This window comes from Vicugna pacos, chromosome 17 (genome assembly GCF_048564905.1).
Source record: "Vicugna pacos chromosome 17, VicPac4, whole genome shotgun sequence".
NCBI lineage: Eukaryota > Metazoa > Chordata > Mammalia > Artiodactyla > Camelidae > Vicugna > Vicugna pacos.
The window spans coordinates 49,105,126-49,132,201 of record NC_133003.1 but is presented as its reverse complement, the minus strand read 5'-3'; the positions used below and the strand labels follow the sequence as shown (position 1 = coordinate 49,132,201).

General features: G+C 37.1%; 2 protein-coding genes and 1 long non-coding RNA gene across 6 annotated transcripts in view; 2 read left to right on the top strand and 1 right to left on the bottom strand.

Moving 5' to 3' along the window:
- Window positions 1-1,773: 1,773 nt before the first annotated feature.
- On the bottom strand, window positions 1,774-23,075 carry THUMPD3 (THUMP domain 3 tRNA guanosine methyltransferase). Of its 3 annotated transcripts, none has more exons than XM_072941764.1 (11): window positions 22,949-23,075; window positions 21,362-21,648; window positions 20,172-20,249; window positions 13,335-13,811; window positions 11,315-11,445; window positions 9,020-9,089; window positions 6,653-6,768; window positions 3,649-3,759; window positions 2,886-3,009; window positions 2,570-2,715; window positions 1,774-1,889 (listed from the first exon to the last, which is right to left on the bottom strand). In XM_072941764.1, exons 2-11 carry the CDS (start codon window positions 21,614-21,616, stop codon window positions 1,877-1,879), a joined length of 1,521 nt encoding a protein of 506 aa, XP_072797865.1. In that variant the 5' UTR covers window positions 21,617-21,648; window positions 22,949-23,075; the 3' UTR covers window positions 1,774-1,876. The 3 variants fall into 3 exon arrangements, with proteins under 3 accessions (XP_072797865.1, XP_072797866.1, XP_072797867.1); XM_072941765.1 differs by having other exon boundaries at window positions 22,966-23,035; XM_072941766.1 differs by lacking the exon at window positions 3,649-3,759.
- Window positions 10,730-12,600, top strand: LOC140686816 (uncharacterized). The gene is made up of 2 exons (XR_012060778.1): window positions 10,730-10,888; window positions 12,348-12,600. It is a non-coding gene; the product is annotated as an uncharacterized lncRNA (long non-coding RNA).
- A 5-nt stretch (window positions 23,076-23,080) lies between the features above and the next one.
- Window positions 23,081-27,076, top strand: part of SRGAP3 (SLIT-ROBO Rho GTPase activating protein 3) — a 286,557-nt gene continuing 282,561 nt past the window's right edge. The window contains exon 1 of one of the 2 annotated variants that reach the window (XM_072941761.1): window positions 23,081-23,257. The gene's annotated coding sequence lies outside the window, so the exon portion shown is untranslated. Of the gene's footprint in view, window positions 23,258-23,887; window positions 23,916-27,076 lie in introns of those variants that run through there. The other variant, XM_072941762.1, reaches the window with a different exon arrangement.

Genomic DNA, 27,076 nt, shown 5'->3' with positions numbered 1-27,076 from the left:
GGTGACATTCTCACTTAAGAATGTCCTTGTGAAAACAGTAAAAAAAATAAATAAGTAAATTATTTCATTAAATCTGGACCCTGATTATATAACTGATACAGTGATGAAATGGAAAGTTTGTGTCCGGTTGTTCAGCTACATGCTGAAGTACAGTGGTTGTCTCAAGAACGAACACTCATGCAATTGAGTTGCAAGCTGAATTAGCTCCTGTTTTCTTGGAACACCGATTTTACTTGAAAGAATATCAAATTTTGGTTGTCAGAGTTGGCTATTTGGCAGACATTTTTTCAAATAATGAAGGAAGTGATTCTTTAAAGGAAAACAACTGACAGCAGTTGTTGTCAATGATAAAATTCAGACGTGGAAGTGAAAATGAGAATTTTGGAAAAACTGCTATCTACCCTCAGGAGCTGGACATCTTCCCAGTACTTAGTGTTTTTAATGAGAGGTGGGAATATTAGTATGATTTTTTAGATATTATGTAATGAGCTAGGCCAATATTTGGAAGACTTACATAACTAAGTGAACCAATATTTTCCATATGACCAATAAATAATTACAAAAAAATTGCATGTAAGTACCATATCTCAACCAACTGATTTGCCACTGATATGTCAGAATCTAAAGTTTTCTGAAAGTCTTAGTACCATTTTAAAAGAAATGTTTAAACAAGTGTTTCCCTCTCTTGTCACTAGTACATTGTCATTCTCTGGAAGATAACTATCTTCCTTTGCTTTGATTAAACTTATAAAATCTGTTTCAATGTTTTTTTCCCCTCTAAAATATACTGAATGTCTGGTCCATAACTCAGTCATCTTGTGTTCAGAATATTAGAGATTACCTTCTCCATCTTTTTACATTCCCATGGTGCAGGAGGCCCACTTCAAAAGTTAAAAGCCAACATCACACAACGAGTAGGTGGCAGTGTCATATATAACTCAATCTCAGCTTTTATGAACCTTCATCTCAACTTCATTTCCTGTTCCTGTCACCAGATTACTGAACAATACTAAGGAGGAAGACGGTAAACGATTGCAAACAATGCCTGCTATATCATCTAAATCAGTCTGTTCACATTTTTATGGTGGTTTTTAATAGGGCTCAAACTGATGGATCAAGCACAATTTGATATACTTAAAAATAGCCAATATGCAAAAATATCCATTTGTTCAACAAATAAATGTCCAAGTTGGCAGGTGCTGTGTCATGTTAGGCACTTGGAAAGCAGTGGTGAAAACAGTCATGGTTCCTGTATTTTTCCAGTTCTGCAGATTGCTGACCAACACTTATTTAGAGGTCACAGGTGAAAGGTGGTTTTATGTTGAACCCACACTAATGCAACTGCATTCTGATGATGGTTAAAAACTCCCTTAAAAATGTCTTATTTCTAATTCCTTCTCAAGTGTGAGGTGGTATATCAGAGAAAGCAGAGTAGGACTGTTGGCTCTGCTGCAACTGTGAACTCTTCTTCCAAAGGAAAGAAGTACCATGTCCTTTTATTCTAAATGAGACATCAAAAGTTAGTATGAATAGCACTATTCTATTACTAACATGACACTGAAAAATCTAGGCTGAATGCAGCGAGAAACTCCAAAATAAACTGAATACTGTACAGAATTCCACATAAAACCCCAGCTACTCTTTGTCCCAGAGAAGCACTGTTTTCACAAGGACTTAATGTTTAGGTTATTTCATTTTCCTGTTTTTGGGCGGGACTTTCTGCACCCGGAAAAGCAACTAAATATGAAAAGTGACTCAGAGAAGATAACAAAAGAACTTACATGAAGTTTTTAATTTAAAGATACATCAGTTTGTTCTCTAGTCCTTTTAGAAACCAACAAAAATACTTTGATGGGTTTATGTTTGACTTGCATCATCACCTTTGTGTACTGAAAGAAAAATAAAATTTCTTTAAATTTGGCTTGTTAGTTCCATGCTTCATCTACCAGTGTATTTGCTGCTATTTACAAATAGAAGTGTCTTTAGTTCTCTGTATTAATCTGAATAACATGCATATTATAAGTTTTAAGGCAGATGGTAAACTTCCCTGTAGGCCTTGTGAGATTTCATCTTGTCATGGGACAAACAGTATTTTACAAAGTGTAACAATGCTTCATTGTTTAAAGTTGAGGTAAAGAACTTAGCAACTAAACAGCAAAGCTGCACAGGCAGTGGCATGTAACCTCATGCTCTCATTGTGTTCTCTGCCTTCTGTCAGGTCAAGGTAACTTTCCACCTGCTTCTGTGGAACACAGGAACTGCAGTAAAGCCTGAAAATAAGATGTTCTAAACCCAAATCCCAGAGCACTGCAGGAGGCTTAGCATTTTTAAAGCATTTTAAGAAAAGGAGTAATTGCCCAACTACTTCAAAACAGCTCTGAAAAAAAAAACTCTGCTTTCCCAGAAGACTTATTCCATTCCATTCACACCTTTCTCTAACTAGGGTGAAGAGCTTTAAACCAAACCACTTTTATTAATACTATTTTTCCTTCAAAGCAAGTTCTTCATGTTGACATTTCCAGTGTTAGGAAGCACAAATACTATTAATCATCTTCATTCTTTGCATTACCAAGGAGATCTTTCTCCATCTTGTTCTGAAGGATGAACAAAAGGTTGAGGCGTACGTTTCAGAAGGTAGACTGCAGCATGAAGGCCCCCTATGTTCACCCAGACAGTATGCACCTTCCGCCATACATGTCCCATTCTGGATAATGCCTGTGTGCACACAAAAAGCATAAAGGTAATTAGCTGACAGCTACTGCTAGACCAACCAGGGGTCTTTGTTGCCAGTAAGAAACACTAGAAGAAGAGAAAATACCCTCAAGTCTACTTAAAAAGATCTAAAAAATTGCCACAGGCTGGGTTTTTGAGCCAATGTACAACACCTTGATAAAGCATTTCTTGTCCTGAGTAAGAAGAACAGCTCGGCCTGTCCCCGGTCTACAGACACGGCTCATCTCCCGGAGGCAAGCTGGATAAAGGTTCCAGTTTCTCTTCTTGGAGCCCATCCTATAAAAGAAGGTCTGATGAGTCACTTAACTATTACAAAAGATAAGTATCTAGGACTGTATGAAATGGGAAGTTATTAAAAACATTCTAATGCAATAAGAAAATCCCGAGGTATGAAAAATAGCTGCCTTTTAGAAGCCAGAGTTTTGCCATTACATGTCAACAAAATGAGTGATCAGATTTACTAAACAGCTCAGAATGTTGAAGGGGATGAACTGGTTATGGGAAAAAAATTTTGACAACTGTAATAGTTACTTAAGTTGTCCTTTTAATGAGAATAAGCAGTCAAATTGTATAAACCAAACAAGTGATTAAAAAACATTTTTCCTGAGAAACAGCTGAGTTTTCCTTAACCTTTCTCTGAAGTACTTAATTCAACAATGGGCCAGAAAGTGGATGAACCTCCAGTGGTCAGGATCAAAATAAAGTGAATACGTTCCTGAGTTCTCAGAAAAAATAAAATGGGTGAATCTACCATATTATTACATTTTTTCACTGAAAAACTGCTACGTCTGCTAAAAGAAATTGAAGATTTCTGACAGAATAAGCTCAAAGGAAATACAACAGATTTAGAAGACAAGTGGGTACTAAACAAGAAAAGGAAAAACTCATTTAAAAAGAAAAACAACCAAGTCCCACCTTTTACCAAATGGCATGTCTGTTACAATAATGTCCACAGAGCCAGTTCTTAATGGCAGGTTGCAGATATCCCACTGAACAGTATCTATGGGCAAACCCCAGGACAGTTTGCTGTGGGGACAAAGGAAGGGTGCTCAGTATATCCTGAAGAATGAAATAAAAAAAAAAAACTTTTTCCTAAAGAGACTGCTGTAAAATACAAAAACCTACTAAAATGATAACATCAACAACAACTCAATGAGAAGAAAATTTTAAAGTAGCAATGCAGGCAGAAAGCACAGGTCATAAGATAAAACTTTAATAATGACAAAATCTGTAATGACAAATTTTGAAAATGGTTAAGATTTTTTTCAAAAGATGTCTGTTTCACCTACAATTTAAGAAAAACAGATTAAGGGGAAAACATTGTAAAAAGAACTTAAACAGACAACTTTGAAAACAGTGTTGAGGCAGTTAGTTACTGATGATGTAAAACATACACTGGAAACATACACTGGAAAAAAAAAAAACACTAAATGATGGAGTAACACATCTGAAGAATAAAGTCCGGTGAGTCTACATGGTAATAACAGGGGACCTAAAGAAAGAAACATACAGGTATTGGTCTTAAGATTAAAAAGCATGTACCATACTATAAAAAAAAACAAGATGGCAAAGAAAAAAAGATTTTAGAAAATGGATGACATAAGACAGAATGAATAATAAATGTAAATGTTTTAAATCCTCCCCATTTAGGCAAAGCTACTGGTTTAAGAAACAGGCAATAATGCACAGGCTAAGAATTAAAGGCAAATCAAAGACTAAGCAGAAATTAAGTGCTGTAATATTGATATTTAATAAAGAAGAAAAAATGAAATGCAATAAAGTCAATGACTACACAATAGGAAAAAGAACAGATACCAAAAATATGATTATTACAATCACAGGCAGCAATGGCTGCAATAACACAAAAAAAGCCAAAAGATATTAAAAATCAAGGTAAGATTGATAGTACAGGTTGAACAGACGAAAAGTGAAGGTGCAGATGATGTGAAAAATAAGATACTCAGAAAACAAAAGAAATCTGTTTAAAAATATCAGGTTTCAAAAAAACCCTGGTCTTGTACTAAGCCTCAAGAAAATCTCAATAAATATGAAACAAAATATACCATGAAAATTCATTCATCACAATAAGATGTAAATAAATATAAAAATAAAAGCTTTCAACTAGTTATATACAAAAAATGATCTAAACCCTTGGTCCTCAAAGCTGGGCCAGAGACCAGCAGCGTCAACACCACCTGGAAGCCTGCCAGGACCTGCAGCCTGGCAGGGCCCGTCCTAAACCTACTGAATCAGAATCTATGCGTAGTTAACAGGTTCCCCAGGTGACTCATTTACATATTAAAGTTTGAAAAGCACTGTCCTGAACTAGATCAGAGAGACAATCAAGTATATAACCAACTATTTAGAAAGTAACCAAAATAGAGAACTTGTCAAAATCTATAGGATATGGTCAACAGGAGTACTTAGCATAAAAGTCAACTCTAATAAAAACTTTTATTATTGAAAAGAAGACATTTGCAGCATGTAACTTAAGATTTTTAGAAAACAAATTTAAAACCTCAATAGAAAATAGGAATGAAAAAAAAAGCATCGAGCATAAACCATAGAACAAATTGTATATGAGAGAACAAAACAAAGCACTGGCGATTCTAATCAAAAAAGGGAAAAACCAAAATTAGCAAAGAAAAGAGGATAACCAATATACAGACATAAAATAGTATTAAGGCATATCATGTATAAATAATAAATATGAATATTTGTATACAACAAATATTTTTTAAAAACATAAACCTCACACTAGGGGTTATGAAGGTAGGTGTACGGCCAATCATGGGATATAATGACTTCCTGGGCTGCTGGATGTGGAGCACCTGTAAAACCTAGCAAATAGCATATTCCTGTCACTTTATAAGAGGAGACCAGAGAAACAATTTCATGAGACCTCTGGTAGGAAACTGTAGGCCAAGTGACATTGCAGCCAATTCTTCCCAAAGACAGCTGAGACTTTGAAAGAATGGTGAAAGGCTGGCACAGATGGTGTCGTCAACTGTCATTTGTAGCAGTGGGCTAGGGCTTATTTTAACAAAGTATATCTTGGATGGAAAAAAAAATTTCCCAGAGGGTAACAGGTTTTCAGTGCACAGATATCAAAGGGATACAGTTGTAGGACCTTGGGAAAGTCTGCTTGGAGAAGAGAAGACCTGGAAAGGTGGGATGTTGGTAGTGTGTGTGGGGGGGTAGCCCTTCAAATATCCGATGTCAATCATCATTGTGACTCAGAGGTAAGATTTTTCAAGTGGGAGACCCAAGTGGGAGAAAAAAGACCACATCTGTAGAAGGAACAAGGAGATATTAAGTTCCCTAAAATATATAACCAGCACTCAAAACTGTGCAAAGTGGAATCAATAGCCTTTGGAGGTAGAGTCATTAGAGGTGTTTATACAGGCTGGAAGGCCATTGGTCAGGATCTCCTACAGGACATTTAAGCACTGTGGGGATGGCTTTCAGGTCTCTTCCAACTCTTGAGGTTTTTTTTTTTAAGTGCTAAATAACAGAGGAAAGGCTAAATAAACTATAGTATTTCTATACGATAGAATATTCTGCAGTTATTAAAAAACAAAAAGTGTTTGAAAATTTACGAAATTAAAATGAATATACATTTTAACAGTATGTGGGAAAAAAGATATATGAATAAGGGAAGAAAAAGACAAATAAAAATAGATGCAAAAAAAAGAAAAAAATAGATGCATTAGGGTGGAGGAAATTATAGTTGAATTAAAAGTATTTTTAAAATATAAATTATCTTCAATCAAGTTAAATTTTAAATGGAGTCACAATATATTCATTTTGGCTATAACGATGTCACGATGCACTGTGTGTATTAATTCATAAAGTTAATATGAAAAGTGATTATCTAAGTCTAAAAGATGCTGCAAAACTTTTAAGTAAAATTTTTTACCCTTCTTTAACTTGGCTCTTGGTCAATAAAGATGAGATGTTGTTTGCTGCTCTATTCACAGCCAGTGGATTATTATCACCAGCAATATGGTAACAGTTAGACCACTCTGTAGCACCCTAAAAGACGAGAGTATGTATTAAAACAGAAGTAGCAAACTGCCAAAAGAAGACTGATTAAAAGTAAAATTATTTCAATCACTTGTCAATAAACAAGACAATCCAACCCAATAATCCAATGCTTTTCTGAAGTGGCAAAACACTGCATGTTGTCAATTTTGCTTGAAATGCCCTCCTGTTCTTTCTTTGTTGAACTCTTACTCATTTTTTCAAGATCGAGCTCAAATGTCACGCCCTCTGTGACATCAACCCCAACTCTCCAAGCTGTCTCTCACTTGCCCCTCCAAAAGCACTTTGTATGTGTATCTGCCACTTAATTTTCTTTTTAATTATTTCTATACCTGTCTGCCGCTCAACGAATCTGGGAACTCCTTAAGGACTCCTGGCATTTTGTTCACTCCCTCACCCAGAAGTGTCTGGCACACAGTAAGCATCACAGACCTTAAATACAAATGTAGTTTGGAAAACTTCACCAAATCAAAGTGACTAACCTCTGCCCTTTTGTGATTATTGGATTTCATAATCTGATAAATTGGAATATTTGAGAATTCAAAATAAAATACAATCCCCATTCTATAGGCTTTTGAATGATCATATTCTTCAGATTTTGTAATTTCTTTTGCCCAGAACCTTGAGGGTGATGGAGAGGGGATGATGCAGAATTTAATGTAAGCCTTGCAGATGATTCCGATTCCCCAAACTTCATTTTTTTTCTTCTAAACATATTTAGATTTTCAGCCCCTGAAGGAGGTGGGTTTTGTAGAACTTCCAAGTTTTAAAGGGAGTATTCTAAATCAAGTCCTTTATACTTTGGGGAACAAATCTATATCTATATCATCAATTCCTTTCATAGTTTCATTCATTTCAATCATATATCAACTTAGGTTTTTCTATATTGACATCCTCATGTCTACCCCTACATAGAAATGTCTCAAACATTGTCTTTTTTTTTTTGGAGCAGAGAAAGGTTTATTGCAGGGCTGAGCAAAGAGGATGGGATGGCTCATGCCCAAGAAAACGCCAAACTCTCAGACACTGTCTTTTTTATCTTTTGTTGTCATTGTTGTTGTTGTTGTTAGGAGCTCTTCTGGACTCTCTCTAGCTCTGTTGTATGTTTCTTGACATGCAGTGACCCTCCCTGCCATTCTAGACATAGACACGTCGTGAGTTAATGCTAGAGAACACTCTTTGCTTTGTTGCCAGAATTCTTCTTGACAACAACTGAGTTTTCTCTGTGTGGCTCTTTAGCCAGAGTACATTTCTCTAGCTGGCAGTAAGAGAAAAGAGTGGTCATCCAGAGTACTATGATTTCCTTCTGGGGTTTTAATTCCCAGATAACAGATGTCATTTTCTAATTGCACTGCAGATTATTTTTCCTTTCGTGCGTTGCTCTGGACTTGCTCATCTGTCCAGTTTCTGCTCACTCAAAGAATCTGTGGTGGGGGAAGGGGAACAGCTCGGTGGTAGAGTGCATGTTAGCATGCAGGAGGTGGTGGGTTCAAGCCCCAGAACTTCCATTAAAAAAAAAAAATCTGTGGTGACTCCCATTGGCTTTAGTTATACTATATGTAAGAACTTACAGTATTCACAAATTTAAGCAATTTTAGTGGGAGTGACCTCTTCTAAATTGTTTATTATAAAAGTATAGATAATAATGAGTGAATAATACTGATTCAAGGAGAATCTCCTGTTAAATGTTCTCCACTTAGAAAATGCCTATTTCTTGCTTTGCTTTAGGCAGTTTTTGAATCCTCTCAATGTCATACTTTCGAAAAACCTTGTAACTTTGCTAGACTTCCTAAAAAATCTAAATAATGTTCATAGGTTTCCCCATCTTCCAACTATACTTACTCCCTCAAGAAGCTAAGTGGATTAAGACGCATACTTTCACTTTACAGGGATGAAACTTCTCCAGTTGATGCCTATGCCTTCAGTTACCTTTTCTGTTCAACTCTACCAGTTTCTCTGTTTCGAAACGGGACTTACCAGTTTGTGATTCTCAGCCTCTCCTGTAATCCACTGAATATACATGACTAACAATCTAAATCTAGTCCTTGGCTGTTTGTAATCAGTGGTTTAATCAGTGGTTACACCCTTATCACAAAAGTTCCAGCTTTACTAATATAATTCACTCAAAACTTGTGGGTCCACTGACCCAACCTTGGTGATTTCATGTCTAATCTGCCCATTAGTTCTAGAACATTCTGGACCTATCACTTACTTATCTAAAAAGCTGAAGAAAAGTTATTACCTCGATTGGTATCGCCCCGGTTCCACACATCGGATCAACTATTATATCAGTAGGCTGAGGAGCACAGAGCCTAGAGAAGAAAACAGCCTATGTGAACAGACTTCAACAGCCAAGACTTCCACAATGACTATTCCTGAAGCTGTAAGATTAAAGGCTTGTTATGCCGTCATGAAGAAACACCAATCAATATTTATTTAAAAAATCAATTTGTAATTACATGTTGACTCTAAATCCAGGCAATTAAAAAAACAAAACAAAACATTACACGTAACTAAAAGTCCCCTTTGACTATCATCCAAAATCCCATTTCACTCCCAAATGGAATTTAGTTTCTAGATCTTTCAAAATATGTGTGTGTGATTATATATACCTTTAGAAAATACAAGTTATTTTGTATATAAACCTGTAGTGGTTACATTAAAAAAAAACTCAAACGTGCTTCAAGCAAAACATTTATCAGTATAAGTTTACTGGCAATTATTAATTCAGTATTCCTTTCCTTACTAATTTAATTTTGAAGATAATAAACTGGATATAAAATAACTGCTTTACTTTGAGCACTTAGTATTTGCCAGGCATGGATTTAAGCTCTTTGCCTGCATTATCTTTTTTAATCCTCTTAACAACCTTGTGAGATAGTTTACTATTTTATTCTCATTTACAGATAAGCTGACCAAACCTGTCCGTGGACACACAGCTAATGGGTGACAGAGTCAGGATTAGCATTATTGTTAGTGACTTAAATGTTACCTCGTCTATGAAGCATCCCCTCCTCAGACAGGTGGCAAGGTTTATCTTTCCTTCTTTTGTTCTGCTAATCTTTCCTCTATTATGGTATTTATCACATGTAAAGTAATTGTTTATCTCCCTCACAAAACTGAGATTCCTAGGGACTGACACTGGGTTCATACTGCAATACCTGTCCAGCCCTACTTCCTTGTTCCTACCTCTCAACACATGGGGCAACAGGATCCTTGGCAACCCTCCTGGTAGTAAGCAATCCTGTACTCCCAGCCATTGCTGCCGGGTCTGGGTGAACACGACTGAAACTATGTCAGTCAGATTCTCTTCCAAGACTTGGGAATGAAGAGCTAGAAGCCCTAGGTGGTATGGGGCTGGCTGGTTATATGAAATTGCAAGTGTATAAATTTAGGTGAGGGACAGCCATCTGCACAGAAGAGCAGAGACAAGAGCCCACAGACTCCCAGAGGAGGTAAAAGTGACTGTCTAGACCTCTGGTGCTTTTCCAAGACCTGGTTCCTACCCTTCTTGAGACAAAGGTTTCAGTTTTTCTGTGGATTCCCCAAGGTTTCTCAGTATCTTTCCAATATTTCCCCCTCTCACACAATCATCAATTTTTTTTATCTTAAACTAGCTTACTTAGGGTTCTGATAGTTGCACCCAAAATAACTCCGTATTCCTGGCTCCTACCATAATGCCTGGCAGTAGATAATAAATGTTTGTTAAATGAATGAAGACTAGGAGCTCTTCCTTCATCAAATGGGCCCAGTTTTCTATGATTGTCATTGAATTAACAAGTTTCACATGTGTTGAACTGCGCCTCCATGGGTAAGCAGGGTAAAAGAGGATGCAAAGATTATAAGAAAAGGAAATGCAATTAACTACCAGGATATGCCAGGCACTGTATGTAACAGGTATATTGCATATGTTTCTGCATTTACTCCTCACTAATAATCCTTTAAGTCTCACCTCAAACCCATTTTGCAGTCTGGAAAAAGAAACTAGAGAAGACAACTTGTCATCATGGTGGAAAGAAACACCTAATCAAAGGGAAAAGGGCAAAGGAGAAAGAAAGCTAGGTCTTGCTCTTGGAAAAGTGGGAAATTCCAAGACGATTCCTGGGTTCCTGTGAGTATAAAATTTTAAAATATGAGTAAAAGCTATCTGTGTCCATTTATACATGATACACATTAAAAAAAAATCTCTGCTTTCATCTGCTTCACTGCACAGAGATGAAACAAAGCCAAATCTGTTCTGTTCTCCACCACGCAATGCAGTATATCCTTTCTGAACAAATGTGGCAACCACATTTAAGCGGCAGATGAAAACTATCATTCCCATTTTAAAATCAAGAAAATTGAGATAGTAATTAAGTGATATTTTCAGGATCACAAGGAATCAACACTAGAGGCAAAGGAAAGAAAGAGATCTTTAGCTTTGTATCCTGTTCACTAAATTCCAATACAGTAACTCACAAAAAACTAAAGTCTGTTCTGAAGGGAAAATTCAAACCATGGTGTCACTTTGATCTAGAGGGCAAACCCTTTCTCTTACCTGAGCATCCCATAAGCAAGAGTAGATCTAAGAGTTGTAGGCCCAAAATGTGTGATGTTTCTTCGATGCAGACTTTCTTCTGTCAATGCGATGCCTACAACAATTTCATTATCATGGATATTCAAAAGAACCTATGAAACAGAATAAAATAGTTTTAGGATTGTTCAAACTGTACTTATTACTAAGATTTTAAAATTTGAGGCTCTACCAATGTTTTCTTTTTTTACTTTATTACTAAGGTGTGCTTTGCATACAGTAAAGGGCACAAATCTTACAACGCAGTGAATTTTTACCTATACATACACTGTGTAACCACCACCCAGATAAAGATATACAGTTTTTCTAGCCTTCTCAGTCAATACCAACCCAAAATAATCATTAATCTGACCACTACCAAATTAGTTTTATTTTTTTGAACTTCATATAAATGATATCATATAGCACATACTACTTTAAAATTTTTAAATCTATTTTATTCTCTTTTTAATTCACCACATTCAAAAGTTAGCTATCACCAGATTTCCCCTGAATTTTTATAACAGAAACACATTTTGAAGGTTCATAGGTTTTTAATACACATTTTTTTGAATTAATTTTTTTTGGAAAAAAATCCAAACATATAGAAATGCAAACAAGAACAGTGGCACAAGGAACTCCCAAGTATGCCCTTCACTTAGATTAACCAGCTGTTAATGCTGTACCACATCTGCTTTGTCTCCTAGTATTTTCTTAGTACTTTTTAAAACTTGACTCACTGAAGTAATGTCTGTGAAATAATGTCTTTTTGTTTCTCTTGGTCCTAACTATAGTTTTTCTAACACATAGTTAAATATAAACTACTCAAATAAAAATAAAAGTAAAAATAAAGTATATTCTTTCCTCCACCTAAAATTTCCTCATCATGATCTTAACAGCAGCAGCAGCTGACTACTTGCTTAGCTATACACAAACCACTGTTCCACACACTTTGTATTCATTACCTCATTTCATATCCACACCCTCTGAGCTAGGTATTATTATCTTCCTTTTATAGATGAGAAGATTAAAGCCCAAAGACGTCAGCTACTTGTCTGAAGTCATACAGCTCATAAGCTGGGATTGGAACCCACGCAGTACAGCTCTGGAGTCTGTCCTCTGATCCCCCTTGCTAACTTTTGGACATCACTGTTCTAGTTAGCCTATTCATTCTCATAACAGCTGTTATGAGGGAAAAAAAAAGGAGTGGGGAATTGTTTTTCTGATTTGATATGCCAAAAAAATTAAAAAGTTACAGAGAGAATAAGTGACTTGCTCCGGATCTAAGTGTCCCCAAAGCAACAGTAAATGACTTCTTGATCAAAATGTCAGCAGCTAGGGGCCTTTGAAGCTGTCAGAGATGGACAGACCAGTTAGTATGGGCTGCATGTGAATCACCCGCAAAGCAGAAGACTGCGACCAAGGAGAGTAAGCATGCTAAAAAGACATATCTGGGTTTGGAAATCTAGCAGAGTCTAAGAAAGAGGAGAGCTGGCTCTAGGATGAGTATTTGCAATGATGGCCTGATTTTAGAAGGTAAGGTTTCTTTCAAAAAGGTACTCCTCTTTAGTGGCAAAACTCTGCAACCAAGACACAAAGAAACAAAACAGTTTTAATTCTGTTGAATTTTATAGCTTGAAAATCCACATAATGTTGTAAAAAGCACTATACTAGAAATTAGAAAAATCAAGTCTTAATAGTCCCCACCTATTGAGCACATAGTATAGACCAGGTATCACACCAAACATTTAAAATGTATTATCTCAGTCAACCTTCAGGACACACTTAAAGGCATAAACTATTACTGGCTGTATTTGAAACAGAGGCTCAGAGGGAATAGGGAGTCAAAATCTGGATCTAGATCCATCTCCTTAGCCCATGCTGTTGTTAATGATACTCTATTAGCTTTGTGACCTCAGTTTGTCCATAGGATTGGGTTAGTCTTGAAAATTCTGCAGATTTATGACAGCCTTCTTGAATCATCACAATCAGAGCCAGCACTTACCTCCACATCAAAGTTGGTCATGTCAGCCTTCCACTTAAAATAATCTTGAACAGCACCCCCAAAATCTCTTGCTGCCTCATTTGAGGAAAAGCAATGTTTCTCTCCTGCCCTGTTGCATGTGACTCTAAACTTTAGCAATTCAGGATCAGTTTCTTCTCTTGAGCTTTCATCAGTCTCCTCTTTGCAAGATGCCAAATCATCACCTACTAATGTTGATATCTCTTCTTTGATGGCTGGATTCTCATAATAGTCTAAGATCTGTGAATCTAAGACATTGCTGGTGAACTCTTTTTTAACATCTCTCTCATCTGTTTTGTCTCCTCGTCCATTATCAGTCTTCTCTTTACTTGAATTCTGAGTTACCTTTTTGCGCTTTGTTTTTTTTTTCTTGAAACTGGTGTTAATTTTCCATATTTTTAAAGGGTCTGACCATGGAAGCTTCCCAGCCAATTCTTCAAAGTCCTTTAGAACTTCTTCCTATAAAAGACAGAGAATGAAATCCATTCATCTTATTCATTTCTCACCACCCTTACTGAATAAATAAACCCCTACTCTGCCTAAAGATTACATTAACTGTTATGGTGGGGGAGATAGGAGTGCAGAACAAAAGGGTAAATAATACAGTGCCTGCAATTGAGGAAATTAAAGTCTCACTGTTAGTTAAGATTTATACAAATTAAGGTTCGGGGTGAATAGCTCAGCAGTAGAGTGCGTGCTTAACATGCACGAGGTCCTGAGTTCAATCGCCAGTACCTCCGTTAGAAAAATAAATAAATAAATAATAAACCTAATTGCCTCCCCCTCCGAAAATTAAAAAAAAAAAATTTTAAGTTGACACAAATTAAGCCACTGAAGAATCATACAAGATAGAATGGTAGATCAGAAACTAGACTTCAAGATTAAAACATAAGCAAATAAACTATTAACAGTGGTCCCTGAGGGGAAGTGGGTGGATGAAAGATGGGAGGGAGGGCAACTTAACTCTCACTGATGGACTTCCTTTTGAATTTTGTGCTGTATATACATATTAACTTCTTTTGGAAGTAGTATTTTTAAAAAGAGAAAAACCAAACATTAAGCAGTTAAAAATGTATTTATCCAATTTCTAAATAGTATCTACAGTCATCTTTTAAAAAGTGAATCTGATCATGCCCCTCCGTTGCCTAAAGCCCCACTATACCCCTCCAAATTTAAATTCCTTAAAAAGCCTGACTCTTGGCTATTTCTCTTCAGGATCATTGTCTCCCTAGCTTCCTACCTATGCTTGGGAGATACTTGCTTCACATGGCCTTTTTACATTGCTGGCTTCCTTCTTACTGTTTAACAGCAATTTAAAAGGCATATCCTCTGAGACACCTGCTCTACTTAAAGTAGTCCTCTCAAGCCATTCTTTTCCCACTTCATTTTCATTACAGAGCTTAGCATTATCTAAAGTTACCAGGTTTATTTTTTTAAACTGTTTTGGCCAGCTATTTCATTTTCTAATTTTTATTTATTTTAAATTTTTATTTATTTTTTTCATTTTTTTGAGGGGGAGAGGTAATTAGGTTTATTCATTTTTTTAATAGAGGTACTGGGGATTGAACCCAGGACCTCAGGCATGTGAGGCATGCTATCTACCACTGAGCTATACTCTTACCCCCTAAAGTTAGTAGGTTTATGTATTGTTCACTATCAAGGTTCCTCCTGGGAGGTAAGGACCTTATCTGTCTTGACCACTGCTATAAGCCACAGATCTAGAGCAGCACAATCTGGCATATAAAAGGTGCTCAGTAAACAGCTAATGGATTAAAATGTGGTTAAATGTTGAAATGAGTGGTACACAGCTGTGCTGTCCAATTCAACAGCCACTAGTCACATACAGGTATTGAAATTTAAATGAATTAAATTTAATTAAAAACTAAAAACTCAGTTTCTCAGTCACATTAGCCACACTTCACATTGTAATGCTAGTGGCTACCAACGCAAATGCAGAACATTTCCATCAGAAAGTTCTGTTGCAGAGCGCTGGCACAGACAGTATGTGTTACTGAAGATCAAGGCAGAAAGATCAGTGCGGACTGATGGGAATGAGACTTGAAATGGAAGTAAGTGAAGGCCTTGATATTACTTGAAACCTGATGAAATAATGGTAATTTAAGGTTGGGCAAATCCAATTCTATTTACAAATAATTTCCCTATAAAATGCACCTACGGGACTTATAGGTTTAAGATGGTGGGATAACACTGTTACAGCCCCCCCCCCCTTTTTTAACTTCAGAAACCATCCTAAAAGAAAAGAACAACAGAAATACCAACTCTATCCTAACAGAATCTACATTATCTGTAACCTTGAACCGTAACATAAGAATTCTAAGACAAGAATTCCCAGGTGCGGTGAAGGTCAAGCAGTGGTGCAGAAGACAAGAAAGGCAGAATACCTACAGAGCTCAGACAAAGGGTGTAGCAGTCTGCAAAGCAGGAGCAAATAGACTCTTCGGAACAGCAGGGAAGAAGTATACGCACTGAGAGGGAGCTTCCAGGATCTTATTTGTACCAAGGAGAGGAGAGAAATGGAGGTTGAACAAGGAATCTCACAGACAGGCTCTATTTGCTGGACAGAGTAGAGCTGGGGAGAGACACTCTACATGGTGAATAACCCCACAGCTGCTGATCCCTCCAGGCTAAGGAGAAGTAATGATTAAAAGAACTCATTAAATGGTACGGAAATTATACCTCAATAAAGCTATTTAAAAAAAAGAAGGAAGAGGAGAACTCAATCACCCACAGCCTTTTGCCAGAAGGAACTTCACAGTGAACCAGGGGGGTTTCTTGCTGGCCCGGAACAGTTCCTGAACCTCCTATAAATAGTAGGCCCAACAGGAACTCCCTCATTCAAAGATGAGCAATTATCAAAAGTTATCAGTACAAGATTTATATGAACAGAAAAACACAAGAAAGGGACAGAAAAACAAATCAGCAGCCAAAATCCAGTGACCAGGAAGAGCAGTTGAAAACTGTGATCAAATATATTGACATGACATCAAAACATGTAACAAGGAAATACTTCTGCAATATAAGAGCTCAAAGCAGAGATAGAAAAGCAGAAAGAAGATGAGGTGAGCCACCAGAAGGAGATGAAATAGAAGCTTGTAGAGTTCAAAGACAAAGTGGAATAAGAAAATAAAACTAATGCAAAAATGACGACCATATTGAAAGCACCAAATATAAAAGCCACTGCTGAAAACACAGTAAGGGATGTGAAGCAAAGCAAAGCAAATACAATAAAAATAAGCAAAAACTGTCACAAGTTTAGAGAGAAAATGATAAAACATGAAAGATAGTTTAAAGAGATCTTACATATGTATAACTGGTTTATACCTGAAGAAGGGATTTTAAAAATCTAGTTTAAAATTATTTTTTAAAAAGTTAACTCAAAACTTTCAAGAAATATAAGGGAATATGAATTTCTCTATAGACTGACATGTCTCAACCAAGAATTATCAACAAGGAGGCAAATCCTGGTGAACTTATTGGACTTCAAATATTAAAAAAAAAAATCATCTAGGCATCAAGCAAAAATTGGAAGAAAGCAACAAATACGGGGGAAAAAATAACAGGATGCCTTCAGAATTTTCCATGGCAACATTTCATGCTGGAAAAGAATGAACACTGCCTATGATATTCTTAAGGAAGGAAAACGTGACTCCAAATTTTAAACTTGAACTATGAATCAAATACAAAGGTGAAAGACAAACATTTATGAACTCATGCCATTCAAGAGATACAAACTGTAACAAAAGGACAGGCGGTGTGCCTATCATCAGTTTAACTGTAGGACTAAAATGAAAACAAATACAGGGGTTATGCCTACAAAGCAAAACGTAAATGTTACAAACTGGCATATAGTTGAAGGGGAGAGGTAATAAAAAGTAGAAAGTAATTTAGCATGCTGATACCCTCTTCTCTTATACCTTGGGGTCAAAAGATAGAACGTAAAGCTGATTTTTAAAGAACTATATTTAAAGGATTTAAAGGCATAGGGGTCAACACTAAGAAAAATAATAAAACTGGAAGGTGGGGGGAGGGTATAGCTCAAGTGGTAGACTGCGTGCTTAGTATGCACGAGGTCCTGGGTTCTATCCCCAGTACCTCCACTGAAAAGCAAAATAAGTAAACCTAATTACCTCCCCACTGCAAAAAAATTTTTTTAAAAGTTAAAAAAATTAAAAAGAAGGTGAAAGGGAAGGTGGAGAGATGTAGAATATATGCCAATTTCATCACTGCTTTTAGTAGGGGTTCAAAAACTATGGTGTAAATATAAAGGTAACAGCTGTATTTATAAAGGTAACAGCTAGAGAACAAAAACGAACCTTCCAAATATTTTAAAACACATGCATGTGGAAAAAGCCAGGAAAATACATAACATAAATTTTGAAAAAGAAAGCAGAATGTAACATAAATGTGACAGAACCAAGACCAAACATTTCTGTCATATCAATAAGTATCAATGGAATAAACTTATCAAACAGAAAAATGCCCCTCAGATTGAATATGGATAAGGATATATATGGGCCACATAGGTGTGTGCGAAAAATCCTAATATCCTAAAATGCGACCAATTATATTGTGATGCAGTCAGATCCAACAATGATATTGGCATGATTTCCAAGATACATGAGGAAAAAAAAAACAGCACAGAATAGTATGTAAGGAATACTTCCACTTGTGTAAATATGTAAATAAAATACACATATTCATAAAATACCTCTAGAAGGACATCCAAGAAATTGGTAATAGCTGTTGCCTCCAAAGAGGGAAATGCGTTGAATGGGGATATAGGAACACTTTTCACTGTATGTTCTTTCAATCTTTACAATTTTGCTCTAAGTACGTATATTTAACTAGTTTAAAAAAAAAACACCATATAAATTGCAGATGTTAGCTTTAAAAAAAAAACAGGGTAATAAATTCACGATATCATCTGAATATTTAAAAACAAGAGAAACCACTAAAATGCTTAAACTAACAGATGCTTATAAGACATAAGAAAGTATAATGCAACAAAGAATAAAACTGATGGTCAATAGGATAAAAACTAGAAGGAAATGTTTTAAACAGGATTTTAGTTGAGGCATGTTGCATTTTAAGTCCATCAAGTGAAGGACTCAACAATTTTTCACCATCATACACAAAAGAAGTTGCCCTTTGAAAATCTACCAAAGTCCTTGCTGCTCCTCTTTTGGGAACTCCACCAGCAACCTCTTTTGCAGTTACTTATCAGGCAACTCTGAAAACCTGGCTCTTAGAGAACCATTGCATATCAAATTCACCTCCACTTAGAGAGACCAAAAGCACTCAAAACAATACAAACTTTAGGAAGGCAAAAACATGGGCATTAAAGAAAATATTAACAATACTCTAGTCGGTTAGAGGCAAGAATTTAAGATGGAAATTTAAGATAGTTTTAAAAAACAACCTGTCAATATTTTTTCATGTATAATATTGGCTATTAAAGTTCTGACATACTTAACAGTAAAAATTGTCAGCAGCCTGCCTGTTACTTACTAGTTTCGTAGATACCATTTGGTTGGCAGTGCCTATCAGAAGGCTGAAGGGTTAGAGCACCAGTGTTCAAAGTTGCATTTTAAATTAATAAAATTATTATCTTATTTTCAGTCTGAATTCCTTTAGGTCTGGTTTTATTTTTTCTAGGTTGGGGGCTCATATCACTTTGATTAGTTTTTGAATGTTTTGGAAATCAACCTGTTGCCAATAAATCAAAATTAGAGAATTAGGCAGCACATCATAGTTTTAAAAAAACAGATTATTTCTAATATAGGCAATAACACTGATAGAAAAAAGAAGTTTTCAAGCATTTGACTCTGAAAACCAGACCAAAAAGCAATGTGGAAAAATACTAAAGCTTCACTGTGATCTATTTTCAGCCTTCAGCTTAGGCAGCATCTCAATATTTAGGAATCAGATGCTAAATACAAGTCGGGGACAAACTGTTGTCCTAACAACTGAAGGAGTATTTAGATATTATTTGGCTTTATTTCAAAAAACAAAGTTAAGAAGGCAGGGCAGAAGCAGAATGGTGAAGGAATGTTATTTGGACATAACACAAACTGTCACTTGTGCTTCCGTTCACAGTCTGAAACCAATTCTATTTTGAAACCATATATATCAGCAAAGCTCATTTAAGGTGTATATCTTTTGCAAGAAAGTCAAACAATTTGTTTTACTTCTTATAAATTGTGTTTTTCAATACTGATATTTATTTATTCTGCTATTTTTTCACCTTTTTAAAAAAATGGGGTATAATTAACATATATTATCTTAGTTTCAGGTATACCACATAAGGATTCAGTTTTTGTATATATTGCAAAATAATCACTGCAATAAGTCTAGTTAACATCTTCACCATACATAGTTAAAAGTTATTTTTCTTGTGACGAGAAGTTTTAAGATCTACTCTCTTAGCAGCTTGCAAATATGAAATACAGTATTATTAACTAGTCACCGTGCTGTACATTACATCCCTAGGACATACTTTACAACTGAAAGTTTATAACTTTTGACCTCCTTCATCCATTTCACCCATTCCCCACCCTCTGGAGTAATGATTTTTAAAAATAATTTTTGAGATGGATTGTCAACAAGTCTCTGTATTTTACCTCCATAAATACAATATATAATTATATTTATATATAATATAATATAATATAATATCTTCCCAGTATTTTACATTATAAAAGCAGCAGTAATACTAAATGATACGCAGAATGTGAAAAGTCGAAATAATCTCTTTGGGAAGATGGCTGAAAATCAACTATCATGTTTGGGACAGCTCACCTTTGTTTCTTTGAACTGGTAATCTTTAAATTCCTGAACAACCACAAATAAGTTATCAACTGATCTCAAACAATGAACCTGGGGAGAGAAAAAAATGTTAGAAACAAATTTCTGAGAAAACTTTTGAGGCACACAAACTATCAACATTTAAAATATAAAAATTAGGTACAAAGATTTTAAAGCAGCTAATATCTATAATTCGTATTTAAAATTTTTCCCATCTCCCCAGTCTCCCATCTTTTTGGTTACCCATCAGCTTACATTCTCCTAGAGGAAAGGAAAAAGGACAGATGGAAGGACAGGAGCTTGAAGTGTTATGTGGGCAACAAGGGTTTGGGAGAGAAGGGAAAGACAAAGACAGTCAAGTGGGGCTTTATACCCCACTCATGGCTCTCTAGGGTACACTGTATAATGCAGTCGTTAACAGCACAGCTTTAAAAAATGGGCACAGGCTTTGAGCTCCAGCTCTGTGATCACTAGCAAATTATTTATTTCTAAGCCTAATGATTATTGAGCATAATGATAGAACCTGTCTTCACAAAACTGCTGAGGTTATTAACTAAAACCCTGGATGAAAAATACTTGCTGACCAATTCATTCCATAAATATGTACTGGGTGTCTACTATGTGCCAAACACTAAAAGTGTGGGAGATACTGACCAAGAAAACAAACATACAAAAAACAGACAAGAATCCATGCCCTCATGTTGCCTATGTGGTAATGAGACACAGCTTAACTTTTATTCTAGTGGGATGGCAGTTTGCTGACCTTTACTTCTCACCTTTAGTGATTCCTAATTACTTTTGAGCAAGAATTTCTTTGATAAAGGTAAAAAGAAAAATCTCTCCTTTTATGCTTTACCACTGAAGTCTAAACTTCAGCTAGATGCTAAAGTAAATAAATTCCAAGATGTGTAGCAGATGCTAAGAATTTCTTCATAAGTCACACAGGATTCTTTCTGGTGAATTCATCCTTGGGAAATATTAAGATCACTCCTAAAAAATATAGCAAACCTACTAGTAAAACTTACAAATCAGCACCTAATGGAAAATGTAGTAATACTTTGAAGTCACCTCATTTGGGGCAGAGCAAAGAAAAGCAAAAAGGATTCCAGAGATGTCTATAAGCTAGAAAGTAACCATAAAGTGACCTATTTAGAAAACTATTTTAAATATTGCTTCATTCAAACCTGAGCCAGACTTTCCACTGAAATGTCAAAATATATCTTGCCCCGGTCTTTGCTGATTCTGCACGATGACCCCAATTTCTCTCTCACTTCATCTGCAGCTGTTTGCTCAAAACCAGTAGGCACAGTGGCTCCAACAGTGACATGGAGATGCTCGGACTCACTTCTGGGACCACTTTCTGTCACTTGTATAGCCCTCTGGTTCTCATGAAGGTTCACATCCAGGAGTTGGTTAGTGGTTTCTTCAACATCAGACATATTGGCAGTGATTCCAAGATCCCGAGTAGTCCCTTTAAAAGTAGTACAGAAAAGAAAAAGAAATAATGCCCAAACTTTATTACCTCTTATTTCAACTATAACTAAAAACATCTGCTTTGGAGGTCTGGCAGAACAAGGCAACACAAATGAAACAGTATTTACCAAAGATAAAAGGACTGAATAACATGGGAACAAACTGCAGGATATAAAATATATTATTAAAGCAGCAATACAGATACTATGGAAGAAAAAGAGACAAACAAGAGTATTTCCAAGGCATGCAGTGTTTGGTTTGGAATCACCTATCTTGATAATAACCATCACGTAACTACAACAGTTAATTCCAAAACAGTGGCTGCTAAAGCATATTCAAAAACATTTCTGCAACTAGTCCTTTTTCAGCTAGCAGTTAAGAACATGGGGCTTTGGAATTTCAGACATTGGTTTGAATTCTTGCCCTCACCATTCATAGGCTGAATGACTGAAAACAAGTTTATTCCTCAATGCCTCAATTTCCTCATATGCAAAATGGGAACTGAATAATGCGTCTCTCCTACAGCTGCTTACAGACTTAACTGAGTCTATCAGGCCCATGATACTGCCAGGCCCATGATTAAAACTTGCTAATTAAGGATGTCTATCTCCCTCCTTGAAGTGGATAGTTTTTCTTGCGTTAAAAAATGACAAACAGAACATCTACTATTCAGTGAGCTGAAATATTTGAATGCCTCCGACAGGCTAGGCTATGGGATCCATAGATGGGCATCAAGAGACATCTGTGAACTATCTTGAAACAGCAAGCCAAATTTCCTACATCCGAGCACTGCGAGGGGGCAGGGTGTGGGAGGCGCTAGAGAGCTGGGAGGTGGAGATCAATAGCTCTCACCAGATTTTCAAAGGTTCTGCGACTCAAAACAACTTAAGTAAGCACAGAGAACCTACACTGTACTTGTTCCGTAAAGGCGACAGTGTCTAACACAAATAAAAGTCAATTCCTGCCATTACACACAGCTCACGATTACTGTGATACGACCCCCATCTTCTAAATAAGGCAGCCAAAGCCCACGAAAGGACATATCCTGCCAAGGTCAGAGAGACAACCAGTGGCGCAAGCTGAAACGGAACCCCCGTTTTCCGACTCCACCCGCAGGGCCCTAAAAACGGGAATTCCTGGGAGCAGGTGAAGCCCAGACATGGGGAGCGAGAAGGGCTCTGCCGTGGATCCGGCTGAAGGAAGCCCGTCGCCGGCCCGGGTCGCAAGACGAAGGTTGCCCCTCCCTCCCGAGGGTCAGCGGCGCCCCACCCGGCCACTCCCACCCGCCGCCCGGTTACCGGCCGCCAGCGCAGACCCTTCCGGCTCTGGGACCCCGCCGTTTCAGCGAGCTCGGGTCACGCCGCCGGAAGTGGCCCCGGCGCCCCGGAAACGGAAGTCTGGTGGCGGGATCACAACGGTTCGGAGCTTGAGGCGGGAGCCCGTGCAAAGCTGTGGTGGCAGGAATGTTTCTGTAAAGGTCTCTGCATGGTGGCGCCCAGTACTGGGTGGTCCGCTCTTGCGGTTAGGGACAGGATCCTCTGCAAGCTGAACCTGGAGAGCCGCGGGTCTCGTCGTCTGTCGTAATAGCTAACTTTATAGAGTACTGAGTAAGCGCTTCACATACGTCATTTCTTTTGTTTCAACAGCTCTTTCAAGTGCCAGGGGCCACCCCTCTTTTAAAGCCTGGGAAACTGAGTCTCAAAGAGGTTAAACATCTTGCCCCGGATTTCACGTATAGCACTTTAGAGGCAGAGCTGAAATTTGAACCTGGATGATGTGACTCCAGAATTCTTGCTCTTAACATCTGAGCCAGTGCTGCTCAAACTAGTCCCTGAGTTGTACATTGCCTTTACTATTTTTGCCCAACTGCACTGTTGTTTACTTAGCGTTTTTCTTTGAACATATATTTTTAAACTTATTTTAGAAGGAAACTTTTACAACTCAACAACAAAAAGATAATGCAACTTAAAAATGAGCAAAGGCTTGAATATTTCTCCTAACATGCATACTGTCAATAATCACATGGAAAGATGGTCAACAACACTAGTCATTAGGGAAATGCACATTAAAACCACAGTGAGATATCTATTTGAGTGGCTAAATTTTTTTTAATGGACACTTCCGCGTTTCAGTCAGGATGTGGAGCAATGGAATACTTAAGACATTCCTGGTAGGAAAGCAAAATGGTACAGTCACTTTGGAAAACAGTTTGTCCTTTCCTCAGAAAGATAAACAGAATTACCATGTGACCCAGCATTTCTACTGGTAGGTGTGTACCTAAGAAAACTGGAAACAGATGTTCAAACAAAGACTTGTACATGAATGTGCCTACCAGCATTATTTATAAAAGCCAAAAAGTAAAAACAACTCACTCCCTCAGCTGAGGAATAGGCAAACAAAAGTGCAATATTGTTCAGTTACTGAAAAAAGGTATGAAGTACTGAACATGCTACAACATGGCTGAACCTTGAAAACATGCTAAGTGGAAAAGAAAAAAAACAAACCCAAAAGACCATATATATGACTCCATTTGTATGAAATGTTTAGAATAGGCAAATACATAGAGACAGAGAGATTACTGCTTGTTTAGGCTGGGAGGAATGAGGACATTGAGGGGTGACAGATAAAGGGCATGGGGTTTCTTTTTGAGGTGTTGAGAATGTTCTGGAATTAGTAGTAATGGTTGCACAACATTGCAAATACACTAAGAAACATTGAATTGTACAGTTTAAGATACTTAAATTGATGACTTTTATGTAATGTGAATTTTAACTCAAAGGAAACTACTCTCATGGGAAACTCATCTGCAGTTTCCTCATATGCAAAATGATGCTTCTCTCATAAGAATTGTTGCAAGATTGTTATGAGATTACTGTGTTACCAGGCACATATTTAAAATATATAGTTCCCTTAAAACTAAACACAAAGAAAACAAAACAGTTATTAGATTCTGGCCAGATAGTGTTCCCTACAACAGGCTCTAAAGTAGGCTCTAAAGGTAAGGTCCATTCCCTGTCTAGAAGGATGAATTACCAAGAATTAGAGACAAACTAGCACTAAATGAGACTTTCTTGACCTAATGAGAAGGATTAAAATATTGAAAAGATTCTTTCCACTTGAATCAGTGTTATTTTATGCATGCCTTTATACTAGCTAAAATTAGCTTATGCTCATAAACAGGTCTCACACCTGAGGGGAAACATTATTCTAAGACACTATCTACCCATAGTATCATGTTAGATCTGCCTTTTAAGTGACAGGATTTATTGAACATCTATTACATGTCAGGCACTCTCAGACACTAAGGGTACAGCACTGACAATTTTTTATAGAGCTTATATTCTAATGGAAAAAAGACGAACAATACAGAAAAATAGACATAACATTTCTGTAATGATTAATATTACGGAAAAAAACTAAGCAAGATGGGAGGATGAAGAGTGCTGGAGAGATGGAGGGGAAAACATATTTTATATCAGGTGGTCAGGAAAGCCTCTTTGATAAGGTTCAAAGCAGAACCTGAAGAAAATGAGAGAGCAAGCCATTTGCATATCCGGGAGAAGAGCATTCCAGGCCAAGGGCAGGAACATGTTCAGCAGGGTTTGGGAGTAGCCAGCCAGGAGGCCAGTGTGGCCAAGGAGGAGAGAATGAAGGGGAGAGAGGTGGAAAATGAGATGGGGTGGGTCTGTCATGTAAACCAATGTTTTACAAATTATCACCATGACTTAGATTTTAAAAGAATCACTGGCTGCTGCATGGAGAACGGTAGAGGGCAGGAATGGAAGTGGTTACCAAGGCCATATCAGCAGTCCAAGTGAGAACTAATGATGACTCAAATTAGGATATTAGGGGTGGGTGTGGTGAGAAATGCCGAATTCTGGTGTATTTTGAAGGATGACCTGTCATTGTTAATGAATTGGATGTAGATTTGAAAACAGGGTAAAGAACAGGAAGTTTAAGGGTCAGGCCTAGCAGATTTGAATTGCCCATATTCTGCTGGGGGTTGCATGCTCAAGAACTGAGGCTAAAATGCTACAGAGGAAGTAAAAATGAACACATTTCCTCTTTAGAGTTCTGGTTCTGGTTCATGGCAAAGGCTAATAGTATTTTAGCTTATAGCAGAAAAACTAATGGTCTGCTGTAAAAATATTGACTGGCATTCTTGCTCAAAAATGCCAGTTTTGGATAAGTGACATATACCTGTGGAAACTGAAGCCTCTAATTTCTTTCTAACAAGTAGTAGTGCTTATATTAAAGTGACCCCCAAGTAAATAAGCAAATGATTAACTTTGATAATTCCTTTCGGATATAGTGAGACAAATTAGGAAGTGAGTGGTAGTTGCTCCTGTGAACACATATACCTCTCTTTCCCTAATAGCTGTCTGTCTTCACCTGTTCTTAAGGGTAAAACAATGTCATGGTTAGAAAGTTAAATAGAACAGCCACTCCCCAGCTGAGTGCCTTCCTTTGCTCTTGGACGGAGGGCAAAGATCATTAAGGACTTCTGCCTTTAGTTCACATGGTGATTTCCTCCATGTCCAAATGACACGCTTGTAGCTCTATGTCTTGCTTTTTCGATTTTAGGCATTATCTGTGAACTCTGTTAGAGTACTTGAGGTTTAGCCTGTTAATGTCCCACCATCCTATTTCCCCCTCCCTTCTCCTCCTATTAAAGTTACAATCCAGTATAATTTGTTCCTCTATGTTAAATTTACTGGAGTAAATTTAAGTGATATTTGAAACATTTTGTTCTATCAGCTAGAGACAGCATCCCTGGATTCCCCACGCTGTAAAGTGAGGGTTTTATCAGAGCTCCAGGCTTTTCCTCTACCTACTTTGTACCTTTCTCTACCTTCCTTCTTTATAGCTCCCAGCCTGTTTTGTTAGGAGAGGATTCCACCTGGCATGTTGGATACTTGGATTCCTGTGGGATGTAATTGAAAGAAAGGATCCCCCTACACCTGCTTCTCACTCAAGGAGCTACTGAAATTCCATCTTCCCCAAGAAAGCCTTTTGGGATCTCACTAGGAAACGAGTGATGTGTCTACAATTCTATTAACGAAATGATATGATGGACTAGGAGTCCATGAACTCTTAACCCAACAAACCTTTGGCCTGTCAGGTGATAACAACTCTACAGAAAAACAATCAGCTTTGGCTGTGCCCTAAACAAGCTGAGATTTATTTACTTTTCCCATGCCCTTTCAAGCCAAAGGCTATAAAACTGCTTTAGTAATACAATTCCTGTGAGAACTCTCTAATAGAATTAGTGACATCACTGTGAACTTTCAAGAGAATGTACTTGAAATTTATTGTTCACCTTGAACTTCATATGGATAAGTAAGTTCGTTTAAAAGCAGCTCAATCATTTTGAAAGGAACTGTCTTGGCTGTCATTGAGACTGTTAAGGGGAAGGTTATGAGCTG

What these genes read in the sequence shown, in the direction of transcription:
- THUMPD3 (XM_072941764.1), bottom strand. Translation starts at nt 21,616, where the DNA reads ATGTCTGATGTTGAAGAAACCACTAACCAACTCCTGGATGTGAACCTT. An exon ending in ACCAGTTCAAAGAAACAAAG is followed by an intron (nt 13,812 to 20,171) that starts GTGAGCTGTCCC and finishes TGTCTTTTATAG; the next exon opens with GAAGAAGTTCTAAAGGACTT. An exon ending in ACAAGAAATGCTTTATCAAG is followed by an intron (nt 2,716 to 2,885) that starts GTGTTGTACATT and finishes GTGTGCACACAG; the next exon opens with GCATTATCCAGAATGGGACA.